This window comes from Ranitomeya imitator, chromosome 5 (assembly GCF_032444005.1).
Source record: "Ranitomeya imitator isolate aRanImi1 chromosome 5, aRanImi1.pri, whole genome shotgun sequence".
Classification (NCBI taxonomy): domain Eukaryota; kingdom Metazoa; phylum Chordata; class Amphibia; order Anura; family Dendrobatidae; genus Ranitomeya; species Ranitomeya imitator.
Genome location: NC_091286.1, coordinates 667,877,615 through 667,903,547, shown reverse-complemented (window position 1 = coordinate 667,903,547; position 25,933 = coordinate 667,877,615). Strand labels below are relative to the sequence as shown.

Here is a 25,933-nt window from a genome sequence, read left to right as displayed (position 1 = left end):
CATACATACTACATACATACTACATACTACATACTTAATACATACATACAACATACTACATACATACTACATACATACATACATACTACATACATACTACATACAATACATTCATAGATTACATACAATACATACATACAGACATACAGTACATTAAACATAGATTACATACTCACCATTACTTGTCATTTTGTTCCCTGAAGCCAGTATCATCTGTAAAAAAGTTTAAAATAGCAAACAACCAATATACTCCCTGTCCGCAGAAATCCATGAATATCCCACGATGATCTCCCGTGGAGAGCAGCAGCATCAGCTGATGCGACCGCTCTCTAGGGGCTCCAGGAATCCAATGACGGGAGAAAGGTATCCTTCCGCACTGTATTCCTCTGCCACAGTAAAAAAATAGTCCGTAGTCTCACTTTTGGCTTTGCTGTGTGAGAAATTTTCCCATGCAGCAATTGCCATAAAGTGAGACTTTGTCCTAAGGTAACCCCTCAGTGATGCACTCCAGGAGCCATTGTCTCCTGTCAGTGTGTCACTGAGGGTCCTATGGAGCAGTGACATCACCCGATGTCACTGTTATATAGGGGAGATGGTCGTGGGACACTCGATATAAATTGGACTACGGCGGACAGGTAGTATACGGTTTATTATTTTATGTTTTTTGCAGGTGCTGAGGTATGGTAAGTAGGGTTGAGCGAAACGGGTCAAAAATTTTCAAAAGTTGCCGACCTTTGGCAAGGTCGGGTTTCATGAAACCCGACCCGACCCCTGTGTGGGGTCGGCCATGAAGTCGGCGATCTTTTGAATCTAGAATCGGAATTCCGATACCGATTCCCGATATGTTTAAGATATCGGGAATTGGTATCGGAATTCAGATTTAAGTGTAAAATAAAGAATTAAAATAAAAAAAATCCCAATACTTACCCTCTGACGCACCCTGGTACTAACCGGGAACCTTCCTTCCTTAGAATCAGCCTTCCAGGACCTTGCGGTGACGTCGCGGTGACGTCGCGGCTTGTGATTGCCGCGCGGCCGCCCATGTGACCGCTCGCGCGACCAATCACAAGCCGCGACGTCACCACGACGTCACCGAAGGTCCTGGAAGGGCTGATTCTTAGGAAGGAAGGCTGTCGGAAAGAAGCAGGGCGCGTCCGAGGGTGAGTATATACCTAATAGGAATATACTCACCCTCGGACGCACCCTGCTTCTTTCCGGCAGCCTTCCTTCCTAAGAATCAGCCCTTCCAGGACCTTCGGTGACGTCGCAGTTTGTGATTGGTCGCGCGAGCAGTCACATGGGCGGCCGCGCGGCCAATCACAAGCCGCGACGTCTCCGCGACGTCACCGCGACGTCACCGCAAGGTCCTGGAAGGCTGATTCTAAGGAAGGAAGGTTCCCGGTTAGTACCAGGGCGCGTCAGAGGGTAAGTATTGCGATATTTTTTATTTTAATTCTTTATTTTACACTAAAATATGGATCGCAGGGCCTGAAGGAGAGTTTCCGCTCCTACAGACCCTGGGAACCATGGAAACCCAATGCACTGCATTGGGTTTCAGGTTTCGGCCGACCCCGACCCCGACTTTTTTATAGGATCGGCCGATTTCACTCGACCCGACTTTTGAAAAAGTCGGGTTTCGTGAAACCCGACCCGATCCTTTAAAAGTAAAGGTCGCTCAACCCTAATGGTAAGTATGGTTAAATGAAGAATATTAAAATACTTTTTTCCTAATGTGTGTGTTTTATTAACCCTTTATTACTATTGGATTAATAATGGATAGGCGTCTTTTTGACGCCTCTCCGTTATTAACCCAGCTTAATGTCACCTTACAATAGCAAGGTGACATTAACCCCTAATTACCCCATATCCCACCACTACACGGGAGTGGGAAGAGAGGGGCTAAGTGCCGGAATTGGCGCATCTTACAGATGTGCCATTTCTGGGGCGGCTGCAGACTGGTACTTGTAGCCGGGGGGGGGGGGGGGCAATATCCATTGCCCCTCTCTAGGCTATGAATATCAGCCCGCATCTGTCTGCATAGCCTTTCTGGCTATAAAATATAGGGGGACCCCACGTCATTTTTTGGGGGGGTCCCCCGATTTCAATAGCCAGTAAAGGCTACGCAGACAGCTGTGGGCGTCGGTACGGGTCCGTAGCTATGCGTCGGGCCGACTTACCGACGCACGTTGCGAAATTTGTGCACGATGTGGGCAGTGAATGCAGTTTTTTAACGCATCTGCTGCCCATTCTGAAGTCCGGGGAGGATGGGGCGGAGTTTCGGCCACGCATGTGCGGTAGAAAATGGCAGACGCTACGGACAAAAAAACGTTCACTTGAACGTTTTTTTGTGCCGACGATCTGCCAAAACATGACGGATCCGTTTCACGATGGACGTGATGTGTGGCGATCCATCGCTAATACTAGTCTATGGGTAAAAAACGCATCCTGCGGGCACATTTGCAGGATCATTTTTTTCCGCAGGATCCGTTTTTTCCACCGGATGCTTTTTTTTCCACAGGATCCTTTTTTTCCACCGGATCCATTTTTTTCGCCGGATCCGTTTTTTTTGCAGGATTTGTTTTTTCCACCGGATCCGTTTTTTTCAACCAAATCCATTTTTTTTCCGCAGGATCAGTTTTTTTCTGCCGGATTTATTTTTTTCCACCGGATCCGTTTTTTTCCGCAGGATTTTTTTTCCACCAGACCGTTTTTCTTCCGCAGGATCCGTTTTTTCCACCAGATCCGTTTTTTTCTGCCGGATCCATTTTTTTTTTCCACAGGATTCGTTTTTTTCCACCGGATCCGTTTTTTTCCGCCAGTTACGTTTTTTTTCAAAACTCATCGGATTGTGCCTGACGGCAAAAACCTGATGTGTGAAAGCCGCCATATATATGGATAGATACATCTATGTATCTATAGATATATCTATCTATAAATATATCTATAGATAGATAAATCCATAGATATGTAATAGAAAGGCTGATGCTTCTAAGGCTACTTTCACACTTGCGTTTTTAGCAATCTGTCGTTTTGGGAAAAAAATGGATCCTGCAAATGTGCTCGCAGGATTTGTTTTTTACCCATAGACTTGTATTAGCGACAGATCACTACGGATGGTCACACGTCGCGTCCGTCGTGCAACGGATCCGTCGTGTTTTGGCAGACCGTCGGCATGAAAAAATGTTCAAGTGAACGTTTTTTATCCATCGCGTCCGCCATTTTCAACCGCGCATGGGTGGCTGAAACTCCGCCCCCTCCTCCCCGGACTTCAGAATGGGCAGCGGATGCGTTGAAAAACTGCAACCACTGCCCACGTCGTTTACAAATTTCACAACACGCGTCGGTACGTCGGGCCGACGCATAGCTACGGACCCGTACCGACACAATTGTGAAAGATTCCTTAATGAGCGTTGAATTAAAAAAAAAATGGAAAACAATGGCGTGGGCTCCCGCACAATTTTCTGCGCCAGAGGGGGAAAGCCGACGGCGGGGGCCAATATTTGTAGCCTGCTATGAATATCAGCATGCAGCTGTTTGCGTAGCCTTTAATGACTATTAAAATAAGGTGACTACCCCAAAAAAATGACGTGGGGTCCCCCTATATTTTATCGCCAGAAAGGCTACGCAGACAGCTGCGGGCTGATATTCGTAGCCTAGAGAGGGGCCATGGATATTGGCCTTCCCGGCTACAAATACCAGTCCGCAGCCGCCCCAGAAATGGCGCATCTGTAAGTTGTGTCAATTCCGGCACTTAGCCCCTCTCTTCCCACTCCCGTGTAGCGGTGGGATATGGGGTAATAAGGGGTTAATGTCACCTTACTATTGTAAGGTGACATTAAGCCGGGTTAATAACGGAGAGGCATCAAAAAGATGCCTATCCATTATTAATCCAATAGTAATGAAGGGTTAATAAAACACACACATTAGGAATAAAGTATTTTAATATTCGTCATTTAACCATACTTACCATACTTCAGCACCTGCAAAAAATGTAAAATAATAAACCGTATACTACCTGTCCGCCGTAGTCCAATTAATATCGAGTGTCCCACGATGATCTCCCCTATAGAATCGGGTGATGTCACTGCTCTATAGGACCCTCATTGACACACTGACAGGAGACAATGGCTCCTGCAGCGCATCACTGAGAGGTTACCTTAGGACAAAGTCTCACTTTATGGCAATTGCTGCGTGGGAAAATTTCTCACACAGCAATGCCAAAAGTGAGACTAGGGACTATTTTTTTTACAGTGGCGGAGGAATACAGTACGGAAGGATACCTCCTCTCATCTTTGATTTCCTGGAGCCCCTAGATAGTGGTCGAATCAGCTGATGCTGCTGCTCTCCATGGGAGATCGTCGTGGGACATGTGTGGATTTCTGCCGACAGTGAGTATATTGGTTGTTTGTTATTTTAAACTTTTTTATAGATGACACTGGCTTTGGGGAACAAAGTGACAAGTAATGGTGAATATGTAGTCTATATTTAATGTACTGTATGTCTGCATGTATGTATTGTATATGTAATGTATGAATGTAATGTATGTAGTATGTATGTTTTTTTTTTTTTACATTCAACACATTAGCCGGATGAAGGGACTGCTACTGTCCCATCATTGACTAATGTGTTAATCACTGTCACAGGCATCGTCCGATGGGACTTGTAGTCCCATCGGACGAAACCTGCACAGACCCCCGGCAGACCGCACAGAGCCCTGGCAAGCCCGCTCAGAGCCCCGGCAAGCCCGCACAGAGCCACGGCACCCCGCACAGAGCCCCGGCAAGCCCGCACAGAGCCCCGACAGGCCGCACAGAGCCATGGCAAGCCAGCACAGAGCCACGGCACGCGGCACAGAGTCCCGGCAAGCCCGCACAGACCCCTGCATGCCGCACAGAGCCCCGGCAGGCACACACAGAGCCCCGGCACGCCGCACAGAGCTCCGGCAAGCCCGCACAGAGCCCCTGCAGGCCGCACAGAGCCCCGGCAGGCCGCACAAAGCCCCGGCAGGCACGCACAGTGCCCTGGCAAGCCCGCACAGAGCCCCGACAGGCACGCACAGAGCCCCAGCAAGCCCGCACAGAGCCTTGGCATGCCGCAGAGAGCCCCGGCAGGAACGCACAGTGCCCTGGCAAGCCCGCACAGAGCCTCGGCACGCCGCACAGAGCCCAGGCAAGCCCGCACAGACCCCTGCACGCCGCACAGAGCCCTGGCAGGCCGCACAGAGCCCTGGCAGGCACGCACAGTGCCCTGCCAAGCCCGCACAGAGCCCCGGCAGGCACGCACAGAGCCCCGGCAGGCCGCACAGAGCCCCGGCAGGCACACAGTGCCCTGGAAAGCCCGCACAGAGCCCCGGCAGGCACGCACAGAGCCCCAGCAAGCCCGCACAGACCCTCGGCACGCCGCACAGAGCCCCGGCAAGCCTGCACAGACCCCTGCACGCCGCACAGAGCCCTGGCAGGCCGCACAGAGCCCCGGCAGGCACGCACAGTGCCCTGCCAAGCCCGCACAGAGCCCTGGCAGGCACGCACAGAGCCCCAGCAGGCTGCACAGAGCCCCGGCAGGCACGCACAGAGCCCCGGCAGGCTGCACTGAGCCCCGAGATGACCGTACAGAGCCCCGGCAAGCCCAAACAGAGCCCCTGAAAGGCCGCACAGAGCCCTGGCAGGCACGCACAAAGCCCCGGCAAGCCCGAACAGAGCCCCGGCACGCCGCACAGAGCCCTGGCAAGCCTGCACAGACCCCTGCACGCCGCACAGAGCCCCGGCAGGCACTCACAGAGCCCTGGCAAGCCCGCACAGACCCCTGCATGCCGCACAGAGCCCCAGCACACCACACAGAGCCCCGGCAAGCCCGCACAGATCCCTGGCAGGCTGCACAGAGCCCTGGCAAGCCCGCACAGAGCCCTGGCAGGCACGCACAAAGCCCCGGCAAGCCCGCACAGAGCCGGGCTCACAGCACTGAGCCCCGGCAAGCCCCCACTGACCCCTGCATGCCGCACAAAGCCCCGGCAGGCACGCACAGAGTCCCGGCAAGCCCGCACAGACCCCTGCACACCGCACAGAGCCCCAGCAGGCACGCACAGAGCCCCGGCAGGCACGCACCAAGCCCCGGCATGCCGCACAGAGCCCAGGCAGGCCGCACAGAGCCCCAGCAGGCACACACAGTGCCCTACCAAGCCCACACAGAGCCCCGGCAGGCACGCACAGAACCCCTACAGGCTGCACAGAGCCCCGGCAGTCACGCACAGAGCTCCAGCAGGCTGCACTGAGCCCCGGGATGCCCGTACAGAGCCCCGGCAAGCCCGCACAGAGCCCCGGCAAGCCCGCACAGAACCCTGGCAGGCACGCACAAAGCCCCGGCAAGCCCGCACAGAGCCCCGGCACGCCGCACAGAGCCCCGGCAAGCCCGCACAGACACCTGCACGCCGCACAGAGCCCCGACAGGCACACACAGAGCCCTGGCAAGGCTGCACAGACCCCTGCACGCCGCACAGAGCCCCAGCACACCACACAGAGCCCCGGCAAACCCACACAGATCCCTGGCAGGCTGCACAGAGCCCTGGCAAGCTCGCACAGAGCCCTGCACGCCGCACAGAGCCCCGGCACACCACACAGAGCCCGGGCAAGCCCGCACAGATCCCTGGCAGGCTGTACAGGGCCCTGGCAAGCCTGCACAGAGCCCTGGCAGGCATGCACAAAGCCCCGGCAAGCCTGCACAGAGCCCCGGCACACAGCACAGAGCCCCGGCAAGCATGCACTGTCCCCTGCATGCCGCACAGAAAAAAATGACGTGGGGTCCCCCTATATTTTATAGCCAGAAAGGCTACGCAGACAGCTGCGGGCTGATATTCGTAGCCTAGAGAGGGGCCATGGATATTGGCCTTCCCGGCTACAAATACCAGTCCGCAGCCGCCGCAGAAATGGTGCATCTGTAAGTTGTGCCAATTCCGGCACTTAGCCCCTCTCTTCCCACTCCCGTGTAGCGGTGGGATATGGGGTAATAAGGGGTTAATGTCACCTTACTATTGTAAGGTGACATTATGCCGGGTTAATAACGGAGAGGCATCAAAAAGATGCCTATCCATTATTAATCCAATAGTAATAAAGGGTTAATAAAACACACACACATTAGGAAAAAAGTATTTTAACATTCGTCATTTAACCATACTTACCATACTTCAGCACCTGCAAAAAATGTAAAATAATAAACCGTATACTACCTGTCCGCCGTAGTCCAATTAATATCGAGTGTCCCACGATGATCTCACCTATAGAATCGGGTGATGTCACTGCTCTACAGGACCCTCATTGACACACTGACAGGAGACAATGGCTCCTGCAGCGCATCACTGAGAGGTTACCTTAGGACAAAGTCTCACTTTATGGCAATTGCTGCGTGGGAAAATTTCTCACACAGCAATGCCAAAAGTGAGACTAGGGACTATTTTTTTACAGCGGCGGAGGAATACAGTGCGGAAGGATACCTCCTCTCATCTTTGATTTCCTGGAGCCCCTAGATAGTGGTCGAATCAGCTGATGCTGCTGCTCTCCATGGGAGATCGTCGTGGGACATGCGTGGATTTCTGCGGACAGTGAGTATATTGGTTGTTTGTTATTTTAAACTTTTTTATAGATGACACTGGCTTTGGGGAACAAAGTGACAAGTAATGGTGAATATGTAATCTATATTTAATGTACTGTATGTCTGCATGTATGTATTGTATATGTAATGTATGAATGTAATGTATGTAGTATGTATGTTTTTTTTTTTTACATTCAACACATTAGCCGGATGAAGGGACTGCTACTGTCCCATCATTGACTAATGTGTCAATCACTGTCACAGGCATCGTCCGATGGGACTTGTAGTCCCATCGGACGAAACCTGCACAGACCCCCGGCAGACCGCACAGAGCCCTGGCAAGCCCGCACAGAGCCCCGGTAAGCCCGCACAGATCCCCGACACCCCGCACAGAGCCCTGGCAGGCCGCACAGAGCCCTGGCAAGCCCGCACAGAGCCACAGCACGCGGCACAGAGCCCCGGCAAGCCCGCACAGAGCCCCGGCAGGCACGCACAGAGCCCCGGCACGCCGCACAGAGCTCCGGCAAGCCCGCACAGAGCCCCTGCAGGCCGCACAGAGCCCCGGCAGGCCGCACAGAGACCCGGCAGGCACGCACAGTGCCCTGGCAAGCCCGCACAGAGCCCCGGCAGGCACGCACAGAGCCCCAGCAAGCCCGCACAGAGCCTCGGCACGCCGCACAGATCCCTGGCAGGCACGCACAGTGCCCTGGCAAGCCCGCACAGAGCCCCGGCAGGCACGCACGGAGCCCCAGCAAGCCCGCACAGAGCCTCGGCACGCCGCACAGTGCCCCGGCAAGCCCGCACAGACCCCTGCACGCCGCACAGAGCCCCGGCAGGCAGCACAGAGCCCTGGCAGGCATGCAAAGTGCCCTGCCAAGCCCGCACAGAGCCCTGGCAGGCACGCACAGAGCCCCAGTAGGCTGCACAGAGCCCCGGCAGGCACGCACAGAGCCCCGGCAGGCTGCACTGAGCCCCGGGATGCCCGTACAGAGCCCCGGCAAGCCCACACAGAGCCCCTGCAAGGCCGCACAGAGCCCTGGCAGGCACGCACAAAGCCCCGGCAAGCCCGCACAGAGCCCCGGCACGCCGCACAGAGCCCTGGCAAGCCTGCACAGACCCCTGCACGCCGCACAGAGCCCCGGCAGGCACTCACAGAGCCCCGGCAAGCCCGCACGGACCCCTGCACGCCGCACAGAGCCCCGACACACCACACAGAGCCCCGGCAAGCCCGCACAGATCCCTGGCAGGCTGCACAGAGCCCTGGCAAGCCCGCACAGAGCCCTGGCAGGCACGCACAAAGCCCCGGCAAGCCCGCACAGAGCCCGGCACACAGCACTGAGCCCCGGCAAGCCCAAACTGACCCCTGCATGCCGCACAAAGCCCCGGCAGGCACGCAGAGAGTCCCGGCAAGCCCGCACAGACCCCTGCACACCGCACAGAGCCCCAGCAGGCATGCACAGAGCCCCGGCAGGCACGCACCGAGCCCCGGCATGCCACACAGAGCCCAGGCAGGCCGCACAGAGCGCCAGCAGGCACGCACAGTGCCCTGCCAAGCCCACACAGAGCCCCGGCAGGCACGCACAGAACCCCAGCAGGCTGCACAGAGCCCCGGCAGGCACGCACAGAGCTCCGGCAGGCTGCACTGAGCCCCGGGATGCTCGTACAGAGCCCCGGCAAGCCCGCACAGAGCCCCGGCACGCCGCACAGAGCCCCAGCAAGCCCGCACAGACCCCTGCACGCCTTACAGAGCCCCAACAGGCACGCACAGAGCCCTGGCAAGCCCGCACAGACCCCTGCACGCCGCACAGAGCCCCAGCACACCACACAGAGCCCCGGCAAGCCCGTACAGTATCCTGGCAGGCTGCACAGAGCCCTGGCAAGCTCGCACAGAGCCCTGGCAGGCACGCACAAAGCCTCGGCAAGCCCTCACAGACCCCTGCACGCCGCACAGAGCCCCGACAGGCACACACAGAGCCCTGGCAAGCCCGCACAGACCCCTGCACGCCGCACAGAGCCAGGGCAAGCCCGCACAGATCCCTGGCAGGCTGTACAGGGCCCTGGCAAGCCTGCACAGAGCCCTGGCAGGCACGTACAAAGCCCCGGCAAGCCTGCACAGAGCCCCTATACACAGCACAGAGCCCCGGCAAGCACGCACTGACCCCTGCATGCCGCACAGAGCCCCGGCAGGCATGCACAGAGCCCCGGCAAGCCCGCACTGACCCCTGCATGCCGCACAGAGCCCCGGCAGGCACGCACAGAGCCCTGGCAAGCCCGCACAGACCCCTGCACGCTGCACAGAGCTCCGGCAGGCATGCACAGAGCCCCGACTGGCACGCACAGAGCCCCGGCAGGCCACACAGAGCCCCAAGATGCCCATACAGATCCCCGGCAGGCCCGCACAGACCCCGCCCGCACACACAGACACGCACAGTGTCCGCCCACGCACCGCCCACACTCTCCCCCCCCTCTGGAACAGGATGTAGAAGGACAGAAAGAGCTTATTTACATTCTGATATTTGTGTCCCATTGACTTGCATTGGTATCAAGTATCGGTATCGGCGATATCCGATATTTTTTGGATATCGGCCGATCCAATCCGATACCGATACTTCTTGATCTCGGAAGGTATCGCTCCAAACTACTGATAACTGTAAGTTTCATATTTTAATCCCTATTATTTTGTAATTATTGTATATACTGTAGTTGTCTCATTTGGTAACATCTTTTTATATTTTTGTAAACACTGCCTATCTTTCTGGAGTAAAACTATAAAAATTTACTGGTTCTGTTTTCTTTGCTCTATAATCTTATTCCCATGTCCTCCATGCTAAAACTACACTACTGTTGGGTTCACTCCTGACCCGATATTGATTTTAATATCAGAACTAGGAGCTGATGGCAGCAAAGTGTGCCCTGGGGTATTTGGAGAGACTCTGACAGTGACGTACGGAGATTTTTATGTGTGTATTACCTGCCTGAGACTGGGGACAGGCATACCGCCCTCCCTGCAGAATGCCCAATAGCCAGTACACAGCAAGGCAGCTCTTCTGGTGACTACTTATCCTATGTGTAGTTCCCTGACTGACCTGAGGGTAAGGGGGACACCAGAGAGCTGCAAGTTCCAAAACAGGAACTGAAGGTGAGATTGTGAAATAGGATCTCTGACACATTGGTGGCAGAGGTGGGATCATAATGCATTAGTGATCGGGTTTGAGCAATAATTACTGTCACTAAAAACTTGCACAGTTCTTGCGCGGACCATGCAAACATTTTTGGAGAATGAACTCAGTGTTTTAGTGCTGATACAAAACTGTGTATGAACAGCAATTATCACCTCCCCTTCTCTTGGTTTTTCTGTCCTATCTTTTATTTGGCAACCATGGTTATGCTGGGAGAGGCCTGGAATAGGCAGCAGTCCAAGGACACTCTGAGTGCCCTTTGAACGTTGAAGCAGATTAACCCCACAGGCAAAGTCAAAGACCAAATGGTCGCGGAACTGGTGAAACTTGAAGCAGAGGTAGTCTGTCCCCAGAGCCCAGGGGATGCAGGAGCCATCCCAAGCCCAAATAGTGCTGCTGCAGAGGTCCACCTGCTGAATGCCGACACTACTGGCAACCAGGGCATTGTGGACTCCTACCTGCAGATGGCTTTGGAGCAACTCCACATGGATAATCTTGAGGAACATCTGAAGCTGATCCTGCAGTTCCAAGAGAGACAAGCCCAATGGGAGGTGGAAAGAGCGCAGCAGAAGGCAAAGAGATAAGAGCGAGATGCCCAAGCTCAGAGAGACCATGAACTGTGGCTGGCCCAACTCAGAGCTGTGCCATTCCTTCCAGATCAGCGAGTTCAGCAACACTCAGTTCTCAAAACCCAGACCATAGCACTTTCCTGTGAAGGAAAAGGACGGGGAATTGGACATTTTCTGCAGGCATTTGAGAAAGCCTGCAGACAGTACCAGCTACCTGTGGACCAATAGGCCCGACGCCTATCCCCAGGGCTACGAGGAAAAGCCGTGGAGGCATTTGCTTCTCTCCCATCATACCAAGATGGAGACTATGAGGCAATCAAGCGGACCCTGATAAAGAAGTACCAGCTAACTCCTGAGTTTTACCGTAAAAAGTTCCGGAACCTCCAACATGGCCCACATGACAGTTACAGAGATGTGGTGCATGGACTCAGAACCCACTTTGACAAGTGGATCCAAGGACTGTCAGTTGACACCTTTGAGATTCTGAGGGACCTGATGATAAAAGACCAGTTCTTATATCTTTGCCCAGCTGAGGTGCGACAGTTCGTTATGGACTGGGAGCCAAAAGACGTGGACAAAGCAACGCAGATCGCGACATCCATGAGGCCAACTTAAAATCAGATGTGCGGAAGCCATTCACTGCCAGCTGGAAAGGGGGTAAGCCATCAACCAACCCCAGTACCCCTGCCAGACAACTCCCTTGAGGCCCTGTCCCCTTTGCCAATGCCAGACCAGATGTGTTCAATCGGATTCAGGTCACGGGAACGAGCTGGCCAGTCCATAGCTTCAATGTCTTTATCTTACAAGAACTGCTGACACACTCCAACAACATGAGGTCTGGCATTTCCAACATTAGGAGGAATTCAGGGCCAACTGCACCAGCATATGGTCTCACAAAAGGTCTGAAGATCTCATCTCGGTACCTAATGGCAGTCAGGCTACCTTAGGCGAGCACATGGAGGGCTGTGCGGCCCTCCAAAAAATGCCACCCCACACCATTACTGACCCACGGCGAAATCAGTCATGCTGAAGGATGTTGCAGGCAGCAGATCACTTTCCACGAGTTCTCCAGACTCTGTCACATCTGTTACACTTGTTCAGTGTGAGCCTGCTTTCATCTGTGAAAAGCACAGGGCACCAGTGGCAAATTTGCCAATTATGGTGTTCTGTGGAAAATGCCAAGCGTCATGCACGGTGTTGGGCTGTGAGCACAACCCCCATCTGTGGATGTCGGGCACTCAGACCATCCTTACGGAGTCAGTTTCTAAATGTTTTTGCAGACACATGCACATTTATGGCCTGCTGGAAGACATTTTGCAGGGCTCTGGCAGTGCTCCTCCAGTTCCTCCTTGCACAAAAGCTGAGGTAGCAGTCCTACTGCTGGGTAGTTGCTCTTTTATGGCCCCCTCCACATATCCTGGTGTATTGGCCTGTCTCCTAGTAGCGCCCCCAGCCACAGGACACTACGCTGACAGACGCAGCAAGCTTGTTGCCACAGCTCGCATTGATGTGCCATCCTGGATGAGCTGCAGTACTTGAGCCACTTGTGTGGGTTGTAGAGTCTCATGCTACCTCGAGTGTGAAAGTACAACCAACATTCAAAAGTGACCAAAACATCAGCCAGAAAGCATTGGTACTGAGATGTGGTCTGTGGTCCCCACCTGCAGAACCACTCCTTTATTGAGTGTATCTTGATAATTGCCAATAATTTCAATCTGTTGTTTATTCCCTTTGCACAACAGCATGTGAAATTGATTGTCAAACAGTGTTGCTTCCTAAGTGGACAGTTTGATTTCACAGAACATTGATTTACTTGGAGTTGTATTCTGTTGCTTAAGGCTACTTTCCCACATCAGTTTTTTTTCCTTCAGGCACAATCAGTCCAATTTGTTAAAAACTAGATCCGTCGCAAATAGTGATGCGACGGATCAGTTTTTTTGCTGGATCCATTTTTTTGTTTTTCACCTGGGAATTCAGTGACTTCTTGTTCCGGGGTGGGGGGAGAGAGAGAGAGAGAGAACCGAAAATGTGCATGATTTGAATGTAGAATGCATTGAAAACCAGATTCGGTGGCTGGAATCGTCATTTCACATGTCAGTTTCATCCGTTTTTTGTCAGTTCATTCACTGGGCATTTTTTCGTTGGACAGAAAAAACATTCCTCTGAACGTTTTCTCCGTCCACCGGAGACAGCTTTTTGGACGGATCCAGCAAAAACCGGATAAAACGTTGGGACATCATGTGCAATCCAGCGCTAATACAACTCTATGAGAAAAAAACGGATCCGTCGGGAAAAAAAACGGACCCATTGACGGCAAAAACCTGATGTGTGAAAGTGGCCTAAGTGTTTCCCTTTTTTTTTATTAGTGTACATATCTATGCATATATACATATACATATATATATATATATATATATATATATATATATTACATAGTTAGATAAATAGATAAAAAAGCCCACAATTCAGCAGCTGCATAGTGTAAAATCACATTTATTTAGTTCATAAAAGAAATTTTTTATGAAAACAATGGCAAGGGCTCCTGCGTAATTTTCTTAACCAGCAGAGGGAAACCCAATGGCTGGGAGCTGATGTTTGCAGCCTGGGAAGGGCTTAATACCCATGTAGCTTCCCAGGCTATTAATATCAGCTCACAGCTGTATACTTAGCCTTTACTGGCTGTTAAAATGGGGAACCCTAAAAGAAATGACGTAGGGTCCCCCCAGAATTAATAACCAGCAAAGGCTATGCATAAAGCTGATAGCTGATATTAATAACCTTGGAAGGGACCATGGATACTGCCCCCCAGACTATAAACATCAGCTCTCAGCCACCTTAGAAAAGGCAATTCTGTTACCTAGACCCGCTCTTCTCACTTGCCCTTTAACGGGGTTGATGTCACCTTTGTACTTTCAGGTGACATCAAACGACGAGGTTAGTAATGTGGTGGCGTCAATAAGATGTCCCCATTACTAACCCCATAGTCACATTGTATGAAAACACATTCAACCATGCAGCCTGCCATCTAGCTGTAGCAGAGCTAGACCAGTCATGGGGCAAATTAATTAACAGCATCTCCATGGGAAGGTGGGGAATATTGTTGTTTCTTTTTATTTTCAAGTCTTTTGAAGATGGCAGATGACAAGGGTATTACGGGTGGAATGGGAATCAGTGCGCTCATTCAGAATGGATTTGTACTTTTTAGTAAGAAAATGAGAAAGTAGACCGGTATGTTCACACAGTGCTGATTTTCATCTATTACTAGCCAAAGCCATTTGCTTTGGTAGAAAATAAAGGGAATGTATCAAGGAAATCTAAACGTATCAAGGAAGACATGAGTGAGGAAAATGATGCCAAAGTGAGGAAACCTGCAATTTTGTCCTGCTTTTTGCATGGATTTTTGCACCCATAAAAATAAATGGGAAATTGAAAACAAATGCAACAGGCGTTTTTGGAGAATTAAACTAACTTTATTAAACAAGCAGGCATGTAATCTGTACCCCCCAAAAATTGAAAACAAAAACACCTACAAAATTTGCATGAGAACATAGAATTATGATGTTCATATTGACGGTCCACCCAGCTTTTTTATTTTTGTGTTGATGTGTTGACCAGTAGACCAGCCATAAGAGAGGAGGGTTGGGGCTCCTTGGGATAACTTAGAGAATAGATGATTTTATCATTTGTTTTTGTGTCATTAATATTCTGTCTGACTGTTTTGGGAGGGTGATTAAGCTTGTTGGGTCCCATTTTTTAAGCTTCTGTTTTTCGACACCTGCTAATTACTCACTTCATGAACCAGTTAGGTCATAAATATGAACCCAAGTGCAGGTCTTTGTCTAAAGCTTATGTGGATATTATATTGACTGCATTGATTCACCTGAGCTCGGGGACGAGGTGAGGAGCCGCCTGCACTTACTAAAAGGTATATTTTATACGCACAGAAGGAACTGATTTTCTAAAATATTAATTTTATTTCTCATTAGGTTTAGGCATGAGAGAACATTGAATTTATTGTGAAAGTTTTGTGGCTTTCAGATTATATCACCACTGATGGACGCCATGCCCTGTGAGTCCGGACAAGGGAAAGTGGCTTTTCAGGGAACAATCAGGGCTGAGCTGATGTTGTTTTTGCCTATTGTTGGATTTGAGGAAAGGTACAGGACACAGGAAGACACAGATTTGATTTTCCTTTTGTCACAGTCCACTCTTTCATTGCTGGGTATTAGTTGTCTGTACTGTTTCTTTAAAGTGTCCAACCTTCCCAGAATATTTTTGTATCGTTGCTCCTGTGGCAGAGTTCTGGAGAGGTTCCCTAATTCTGAGAATACTGAATATTGAATTACCTCCATTTTATTCCCTGTTTTCTAGGCTTTTGCAGACATGGTCACGGTGGATCCCATCTTGGTTCTTGTGTCCTTTGTGGTCATTTTATTTCTAGTCAATGCTTTTCAGAACCAGAAAAAATCCATGAACTTCCCTCCTGGTCCTGTGCCTTTACCGATCATAGGAAATATGCATGTGATCAACCCATCAAAACCCCAAAAGTCCTTCACAGAGGTAAGAGACGGTCCGCTGTATGCACTGACATACTGTGCATTAAATTGGGATTCTTATTCTTGGAGAAGTGTTAAGATTGCATATGGCTTTACTTGTTAATACTTTTGTACGGTATTAACTTCATACCTTGAATTAATGTGCCTCAAATTTTATTCCAATGTGATTAGATTCAGCAACTTTTCAAAAACTCTTCATGATAGGTCATAAATGTCTGATCCGTGGGGGTGCGATCAGCTCTTCCTTGTGCTGGGGTCAGGAATGCTCAGTTGCGGAGCTGCCCTGCTCCAGCAATTTAATGTTAGCTGTGGACAGGTACTGCGCATGTATCCCATGTTCATACCAATTGGACTAATAAATAAAGTTGTACTCTTTAGTGCTATAGTATGTAAACATGAAATATATGAAAGTGAAATTGTATTTCTTCTCTAGAAAATAGTTAACATCTTTGATACTTAGCGCATAATTCTGTCAGTTCATGTATGCCGAGCAGACACAATCTACAATCTGCAGGAAATCTAACTAAAGTTGAGCAAATGTTTCAATGTTCAGTGCGGATTACGTTTGCTAAAAGTGCAATATTCACCTATTAATTCATCAAATATTCGACGATCATTACTGAACACCATTCACGTCAATAGGATGCAAAAACAAACGCATGCACATCTTGTAACGGCCCAAAATGCTACCAAACCACATCAAATAAGCGGCAGACACCAGGATAGTTGCCTCAATTCACCTCCAGTACAGATTTTAGCATGACCCTGCAGCAATCAGCCAGGCATGAGGTATCGGGGTCTGGGACAGCCTTTACACCTTTCAATTGAACGTCACAGTAAGGCTAGGTTCCCATTGCGTTAATGGGGCCACGCTAACGGACAGCATTGAACGGCGAAATTAACGCCGTGCAACGCATCCGTTAGCGCGCCCATTAACAGCAATGGGGACGCGTATCACTAGTGCGTGCCATTTTCGGCACGCGCTAGAGATGTGCCGGTGTTTTGTGGCGTGCCGTGGACACTGCTTGCAGCGTCCGAGGCGTGCCCGAGGTCCGTTCCCCGCTCTCACAGATCGGAGATCTGCGAGAGCGGGGACGTTTAACGCGACCCCTTTTAACCACATTGCGTTAGCGCAATCCTCTAGCGCTAGGCGCTAAACGGATTGCTCTAACGCAATCTGAACCTAGCCTAAGACGAGGTGGGTGACAGATCAGTGTAAGGCCCCTTTGCTGGGATCCCTGATAGCACATGCAACACCTCTACCTGCTTTCATGCTGAGCCACACTCAGGTGGCCCAAATATCAGTTTTGTAGACTACCATTATCAGAAAAATTTAAGGATAGTAACACGGGTAGTTGAGTCCAAGGTGGTGGAGGCCTGATGGTGTAGGAGGCCTACTGTTACTGGCAAAACACATGAAAGAGACCCAACTATGAGTGTACTGTTCACATTTCCAAAAATTATTGGCAGACACAACCAAAGTGGCATCAATCTTACCATAAATTCCTAAATGTAACCGAAAGGTTGAAAAAATCACTAGTGTCAGGCCAATAATTATAGAAAATACATATAACTTTACTCATATATAAAAATATGAGCCAGACACACAAGTGTCATATTAGAATCAAGAAAACAGACTGGACAGGTCTAATGAATGATAATACAAACTGGCAGAGGTAGGCAATCCAATAAAAAAGGGGACTCAAGAGTATATAAAATACATACCCAGTACATAATAAATATTAACCCTGCTGTACTGTTCGGGTCAATATGACCCGAAATGATTTTTGAGACCCTGTAGATTTTTTCATATGAGGATTTGAAACTAGTGGTATCTTGACTTCTCCTCATTTGTGGAGCTCTATATATATTTTTTTTTGTTTACTTTTTGCTACACGCTGATTGTTACACTTGTACTGTTCGGGTCAATATGACCCGATAGCATTTTATACTGTTCTACAGGTCTCTGATTATTTCTGACTGCAAAAGTTATGTTTTTTTATGTGTACTTCATCTCAAAATGGTGGTGGTTTCACTGTTGTTATCAGTAAGCAAGTAATTATCTAGTATTATCCATTTGCTGTTTGTGAGAGAGGAGACTGGTTGTCTATCATTCAAAGGCTGGGGGACAGAAGATGATGTCCCACAGGAAATAATGTCCGAAGAGGAGGACCACATAAGCGAGATGGAAAGCAATGTTGAAAATTCGGATTCTGAAGTGGAGTATGAAGAGGAACATCAACTAGCCGGATGCAAGAAATCCCTTCTAAAAACAAGTGTGTAATTTGAAACTTGCATAAAAGAAGATTATTTCTTGAGGAATTGGGCAAAGTCCCTGGTTAGGCCATATATTGAGAGCAGAAAAGTGACCCCCAGAAGTGAAGGAGCAACAGCTATTGTAAAAAGGGTCCAGCATGCTCAAGAAAGAGACTCCACATCCACGGCCTCCACCAGCACAGCTACCAGCAGCACAGCAACCAGCACAGCACAGCTACCAGCAGCACAGCTACCAGCAGCACAGCTACCACCAGCACAGCTACCAGCACAGCTACCAGCACAGCACAGCTACCAGCAGCACAGCTACCAGCAGCACAGCTACCAGCACAGCACAGCTACCAGCACAGCTACCAGCAGCACAGCTACCACCAGCACAGCTACCAGCAGCACAGCTACCAGCACAGCACAGTTACCAGCACAGCACAGCTACCAGCAGCACAGCTACCAGCACAGCACAGCTACCAGCACAGCTACCAGCACAGCTACCACCAGCACAGCTACCAGCACAGCTACCAGCAGCACAGCTACCAGCACAGCTACCACCAGCACAGCTACCAGCACAGCTACCAGCAGCACAGCTACCAGCACAGCACAGCTACCAGCACAGCTACCAGCACAGCTACCACCAGCACAGCTACCAGCACAGCTACCAGCAGCACAGCTACCAGCACAGCTACCAGCACAGCACAGCTACCAGCACAGCACAGCTACCAGCAGCACAGCTACCAGCACAGCACAGCTACCAGCAGCACAGCTACCAGCAGCACGGCCTCCACCAGCACAGCTACCAGCAGCACAGCTACCAGCAAAAAAAGGAAGAGATGGAGCTTCTGTCCATTTCCTGTGACAATAAGACTAATCTGACATGTGCTGGATGTTCAACATATCTGTGTAAAGGACATGTGTCTTATTATTGTGTTCAGTGTAAAAACGCATGGACATGTTCAGTTTTTCTTTTTTCTTTCTAAAAAGGTTGAAGTTTTTATGATTTTTCATTTGTTGATTTATAAATATTGTTTTCAAAAAGTTACATTTCATGTTTTAGTAATAGTAATGTAAAGCTTCTTTGTTATTTGTGTGCAGAATGCCAACAATCAAAGATAATTGTAAAAAGCCTGTGTAACCTTTTTATGAAAAAAATAAATTATTAAGTTTAAATTTACATTTTTCCTTTTTTTTATGATCAACCATTTTTCACATACAGTATAATAATGAAAAAAGTATTCAAATAAAACACTTAGAGTAGCTAAAAATCAAGATTTAATAGGTCGGGTCATATTGACCCGGGAACAGTACAAGTGTATAGCAAATGCGAACAGAATAGCAGGGTTAATATAGATATTCCTGTGATTGTCTGGAACTGAGCAGTTCTAGACCAGTGGTCCCCAACTCCAGGCCTCGAGGGCCGCCAACAGTGCAGGTTTTCAGGATTTCTTTAGTATTGCATCGGTGGTAATGTGATCATCTGCACAGGTGATGATTCCAACCCCTGTGCAATTCTAAGGAAATCCTGAAAACCTGCACTGTTGGCAGCCCTCGAGGCCTGGAGTTTGGGACCACTGTTCTAGACAATGACAGCAGCAGGAACAGCTAATCTGTAGGAGAGTGGTATGCCCCACCCAAAGGATCGGACACTGATGACCTCTCCTAAGGATAGGTCACCAATGTCAAACTCCCAGACCTTCCCTTTCATTTATACATCCAATCATTTTGTGTATTCAGCTCCTTCATGTCCTACAACAAAAAACAACAAACAAACCCTGTGTGGATTCTGCAGTCATCGGTTACTCCATTCCCTCTGCTCAACATTATTATTATACTTTGTTTTTTTATAGCGCCATTTATTCCATGACGCTTTACATGTGAAAAGGGGGCAAATATAGAGCAATATTTTCGTTACTTTCAGACAGTAAAATACAGAGCAGATAAATAAGAATAGCACCTGACTGCAGGATCAGACCTCATAGTTGTCTGTAGTCAGCTAACGAAGGAACACCAAAGTCTGCAAAAAACGTTAAGAGATTTTTTAATTTGCAAATGTCTTATATTTTTAAAGCATTAAATTCATTGTCTAGTATTTTAACAAAATTGCCTACAAGGAACAAATGGTATTTAATTATCCCCCGATATTCTCTACTTGCTTCCTGCCGTGATGATGACCTCACTGTTGGTGACAGTAATTGGCTGCAGCGGTCAGGTGTACATGAATAATACACCATTGCCACAGGAAGTAATGAAAGAGCGAAGACCACCACCAGCACGGCAGTACTGAAGACAAGAGTGTGTCAGATAAGGGGCTATGGGTTACTTCCTTATTTAATTTTTTTTTTTCTTGTGGCCCACTTACAAAAAAAAAATCAGAAAACACTTTTTAGGAAAGAGTTATTAGGGCATTAGATTTCTGTCAGCATTGAAGAGAGCAGAATTCGACATGTAGACTAGCTGCGGCAAAAGTGCATCAAATGGAGGCTTTTAATGATAACTAAGCTGTAAAATCATTTTAATAAATATTCCTATTATGTTTATCCAGATGTCAAAGAAATATGGACCAATATTCACTGTCTATCTAGGTGCCCAAAGGCTTGTTGTACTGTGTGGTTATGACACGGTGAAAGATGCTCTCGTCAACCATGCCGAGGAATTTGCTGGCAGGCCGTATACGGCAATGGGTTCTAAAGTATCAGATAAACATGGTAAGTAATAAACAGGATTGAAATGGTATCTGATTCAGAATACTCAGTGTTACATAAGTGAAAAAAAGACTTGGGTCTATAAAGTTCAAACTTTCTCCACCAGTTCTACATTCTTTTTCGCAAAAATTGTTATCACCCATTGGATGTAAGAAAATCATTCAGTTCTCCTATAATTGCTGTTATAGTATTGGCCATTACTACCTCTTGTGGTCGGCATTCCACATTCTGACTCCTCTAACTGTAAAGAACTAGTGATGGGCGAGCACTAAAATGCTCGAGTGCTCGTTGCTTGGGTCGAGCAAATTGGAATGTTCGGGTGCTCGACCTGAGCAACGAGCCCAATATAAGTCTATGGGAAAAGAGAGCATTTTTTGCAGTCCCTGGAAGCATTCCTGACTCCAAGGTCACTGCTGTGAACAATGTTGTCAGAGTCGTACGCCAGTTTTACAGGCATGCAATAAAATATACAAAAACAAAACCAAAATGGATTTTCCTGGGAAATATGTCAAGGAACATCCTTTCCATTGCAATGATTTGTATGTAAGGCAAAATAAATAACCCAAAATAAAAATGTTCCTCCACCACTTGGGCTATGTTCACACATAGCGTTTTTGATATTTTTTTCAACTTTAGCATTGCTTTCAACCAAGACAAAAGCATCCGCTGGGAAATGTAATTTTAACATTTTACAACCTTATTTGGCCATGTGGTGTGTGACACATCATCAGACACATCCTATTTCATTTATGAAGGAGGGACTCTGAAAGTCACAAAGTCTATTTTTATAGGACCAGCAGTCGACCCTCACTACTGTAATCTTAGAGAGCCATCAGCCTGCTATGCTTTGTTGTTCCCAGTATTAAACAGTGGGTGCCTTATACTATTTTTGCATATGCTGTGTGTGGCAGAGCTGCCCTAAATTTGGACGCGTCCTAACAACTCATTGAACAGTTCCCACTATTAGTCATTTTGTACTCCCATAAAGTTTTCCCATGAAGTGAATGCAAGGCCTACCCCAAATTTGCACACACCCCAATCCCAATTGGAATAAATGTGGACTATGGCCTCCAAAAAATGTTTTCCCAGCTTAAAGCAGCGGGTCTCCTATACTTTTAATGCCCATACACTAAACACCCCTGAAAAAAATAACTTGACTGTTGCATCACAGAACACTTTCATCATGGTGATCTAGTGGTGGTGTTGGAAGAGAAGTGGAGGTTGGCCTCCTAAAAATATTTTCATAGTTTAAAGGAGCGTGTTTCCTATAATTGTAATGCCCATACACTAAATGTATGGGCTGACAAAAATTTCCCCCTGGCGGGTGCACATTAACATACTGTGTAAAAACATTTTTTAACGGGCATTAAAAACACCCTTTAACACAATAACATGGCAGTTGCATCACGGACCATGGTCACTATGATGATCTAGTGGTGGTGGCTAATGAGGATAAGGAGAAGAAGAAGGATAACAGCAAATAGGCAAAATCAGGAAGGGTATAGCCATGTGTGGGTGTGTGAAGAGGTGCATGGGAATAGAGTTCCCAAAAAAGACATTGGATTTCAGTTTGTTTCACTGCTATCATTCAGTGGTGTAGAGAAGTCTGGCCCAGTTCAGCCATTGTTCATTTTTAATTAGAGTCAGCCTGTCAGCATTTTCAGTTGACAGGTGGAGTTCTAATTCCACCAATGACAATAAAAACCAGCTCTGACAAAATGCTAGTGGCAGGGCAGGCCAGGACCTCCAAGGCTTAGAGAGCCAGTTCATGCCAAGTGTCCAGCTTGGATACCCAATAATTAAAAGGCACAGAGGAATCACGGAGGACATTGGTACGGTAAGTAAGGTACTCCCTCAGCATCTTCCAAAACTTTGCACTCCTTGTAAGAGTACCCCGTGCCTCAGGGCCAGTGCGATATGAGGGTCTGATAAAATGGTCCCAAGGACTTTGCCAGTGTTCCCCTTCCTCTGCTGGATTGAAGTTGTGTCTCTCTCGCCTGTACTCTTTGGTCATCCAAAGAACTGTGACCTCTGCCACCAGCGTTTTCAGATGAGAATTTTTTTAATAATTCCACACCAATGGCCTTCTGGTACTGCACCATTTTACTAGACCTGTCTGGCACTGGAATAACAGATTGAAAGTTCTCCTTGTAGCATGGGTCTAGAAGTGTCACCAACCTGTAATGACTGTCACCCAAAATTTGGAGAATACGACGGTCATGGGAAAGGCAGCAAAGTCAGCCATGTGTGCCAGACTGCTAGCAGGCAAGACTTCTGTGTCCTCACCAAGAGGACGACTGACCATGCTCTCCTCCTCCTCCGTCTTCAGGCCATCAACGCTGAACAGATGGTATGACAGTTGTGCTTGTAGTACCGTCTATAGCACATGAAAGTAACTCCTGTTCTTCCTCCTCCTCTTCCTCATTGTCAACCAATCTATGTTGGGATGACATGAGGCTGGGCTGTGTGTAATCACCCTGTATGGTTCCTTGCTCCATCTCATTGTGCTCCTTCTGCTATACATCCTCTTTCATTGTGAGCAGAGAGCTTTCAGAATACAGAAAAGTTGGATGGTGATGCTAATTATGGCGTCATCGCCGCTCACCATCTTAGTGGACTCCTCAAAGTTTTGTAGGATTGTACATATGTCTGACATCCATGTACACTTGTGAGATATTAAGTGTGGAGTCTGAACTGAATACCGATGGCCTTGTTGATGTTGTTGGTCAACAACTGCCCTTCTGCTCACAAATCCTTTCCAACATATGCAGTGTAGAGTTCCAATACGTGGGGATATCAAACACCAGTCTGTGAATCGGAAGCTGTACACGAGCATCATAATTTCACAAGCAGATCCTGGTAGCTTTTGATAAAGTGTTGAACAGCAAAATATTGTCACTAACTAGAGTAGCACACAGCAAAAACAGTTCAATGTAGGCCTGAAATGCCACAAATTTTAGCCCACAGATAGATAAGGCGTGTGACGGTGTTCTGTCTTCATACACGTTGATACGGTGTGTGATCCAACATATAGCATAAACCACTTCTGTCTTCCAAATAAGCAGACTGTTCTCTGTAGTCTAACTTGTTTATTGGTAACAGGTATTGAAATGCGGTAAAACTAAAGGAATACAAATGACATATATTAGTATTGGGCTAAACAATCACACAGCTGATACTTTACAACTGACAAAGAAAGTATAGAGTATAATGCAACCTATGTGCATAACTACATACAGTAAGTCCCTGGTAATCACAATATCCTGTGTACTGACTGCTATACAGTTAATCACATTCTGTACATCACTACATTGCAAGAACAGGGTTAATGATCTTACCGGATAAACTTAACCAGGATGGCAAGTAAGTGAGGTATTTCAACACAGCAGAAGAACACGTGTGTCCAGGGAGGACACAGAGAGAAAATGGAAGTTCCTCATCCAAAAATGCAACACTCTAATTATTATTAAAAACACAGGTAATAAATTTAGCCACCACTGGGTGGTGCTATAACACAGCAAAAAAACAAAACACTATAGCACCAAACTTTAATGCATGAGACGATTTACCCTGTCCTATTAGAATGGACAGAACAGACGGAGATACCAGACTGTAAAATATGTGGCCTGTTTTTTTATTTTCTTACAGGAAAATAGTGTCAAGAGCTAGGGTAGCATGCAAAAAACAGTTCAATGTAGGCCTGAAATGCCACAATTTGCAGCCCACAAAGAAAAGAGGCGTCTGACGGAGATAGCCCACTTTCAAATATCTGACCTGTATTTTTATTTTTTTTTGGCCAGCATAATTGTGTCACTAAGTAGGCTATGACACAACAAAAACAATTCGATGGAGACCTGAAATGGCACAATTTTTACCGCAATGATATGACATCTGTGTGGCAGACAAAACCCAGTGTAAAATATTTGTCCTGCAGCTAAATATTTTTTTGGCAGCAAAATGGTATCACGAAATTGTATAAGACACTCACAAAATTTTTTACAGTACCACAAAAATGGCAGAATTTTATGCACATTCAGATGTGACCGCTGGGAAAGGCAAACCCGTTTAAAATAGCTGGATTTTCACACTGTACTATAAATAGGATTTGGCTGTATTCTGCAGTCCCAGCAAGCAAATGGAGAAAAAAATGTGGTCTCTGGAATGTTTTGCAATGAAGTAAGCATGATTAAGGTGCAAAAAAATTATTCCTGGCCAATGATAAAAGAGGCTATGTATATATGGTCAATATATGTAATAGGCAGCAGCAGACAGTAATGGAATGGACCCTCTTGATGTATGTAATGAAGTATGCCACATATGATACCTGCCTGCTACTGATATCTATATACCCATATACACTCCCTGCCTACCTTGCACTGCAATCTATATACACTGTAATTAGTCCTTAGAAGGACTGTTGGTTTAGCTGGATTTGTGTATTCAATTATGATATACCCACAGTAACTGCATACCCCACCTATTCTGTTCCTATCGCTGTAGCAAATCTCCCTACACTGGTGATTCTGGTGCTGACTGTGTCAAGTAGGGCGGTGCCAGGTCTAATATAGACCTGATGAAGCTGTGCGGCCAGCCAATCACTGTAATGCCACAACCAACATGGCTGCAGCATTACAGTACGTGGCAGACAATCCCTTCATGTTGATTGGCACTCTAAAGAGCGCCAAACATGCAGGGCGGGGACCCGAGCTCCTGACAAATAATCCCGGAAATGCTCGATGTTCACCAAGCACCACAAGAACAGAGATGTTCAGGCGAGTACCGAGCATTACTGAGTATGCTCACTCATCACTCTAAAGAACCCTTTCGATTTAGCTACCCAAAGTCTTTCATTCACATATAATGAAAATTCTTTGTAAGGTATTTGGAAGTGCAGCGCCCCAGAGACCTGTTCGTTGCAGTATAGCACTCTGCCACTAAGGGGAGCAGCGGTACGTCTGATGGCACTAAGGAGTTCTCCTGACCAGGTATCACTAGAACACATTACACTTCACACTCCGGCCACTAGGGGGAGAAAAAGGCTTTATTTATTGGGCCACTCCTCACACTGGTAAAACTAGGGG

At 48.0% G+C, this 25,933-nt stretch overlaps 1 protein-coding gene across 4 annotated transcripts in view; it reads left to right on the top strand.

Moving 5' to 3' along the window:
* LOC138638736 (cytochrome P450 2B4-like) overlaps nucleotides 1-25,933 on the top strand; it is a 509,280-nt gene that overhangs the window by 298,802 nt on the left and 184,545 nt on the right. For all 4 annotated transcript variants that reach the window (XM_069728278.1, XM_069728282.1, XM_069728281.1 and 1 more), the window contains 2 exons: nucleotides 15,701-15,889; nucleotides 20,693-20,855. In XM_069728278.1, the coding sequence (XP_069584379.1) occupies nucleotides 15,701-15,889; nucleotides 20,693-20,855 (352 nt within the window). The remainder of the gene's footprint in view (nucleotides 1-15,700; nucleotides 15,890-20,692; nucleotides 20,856-25,933) is intronic.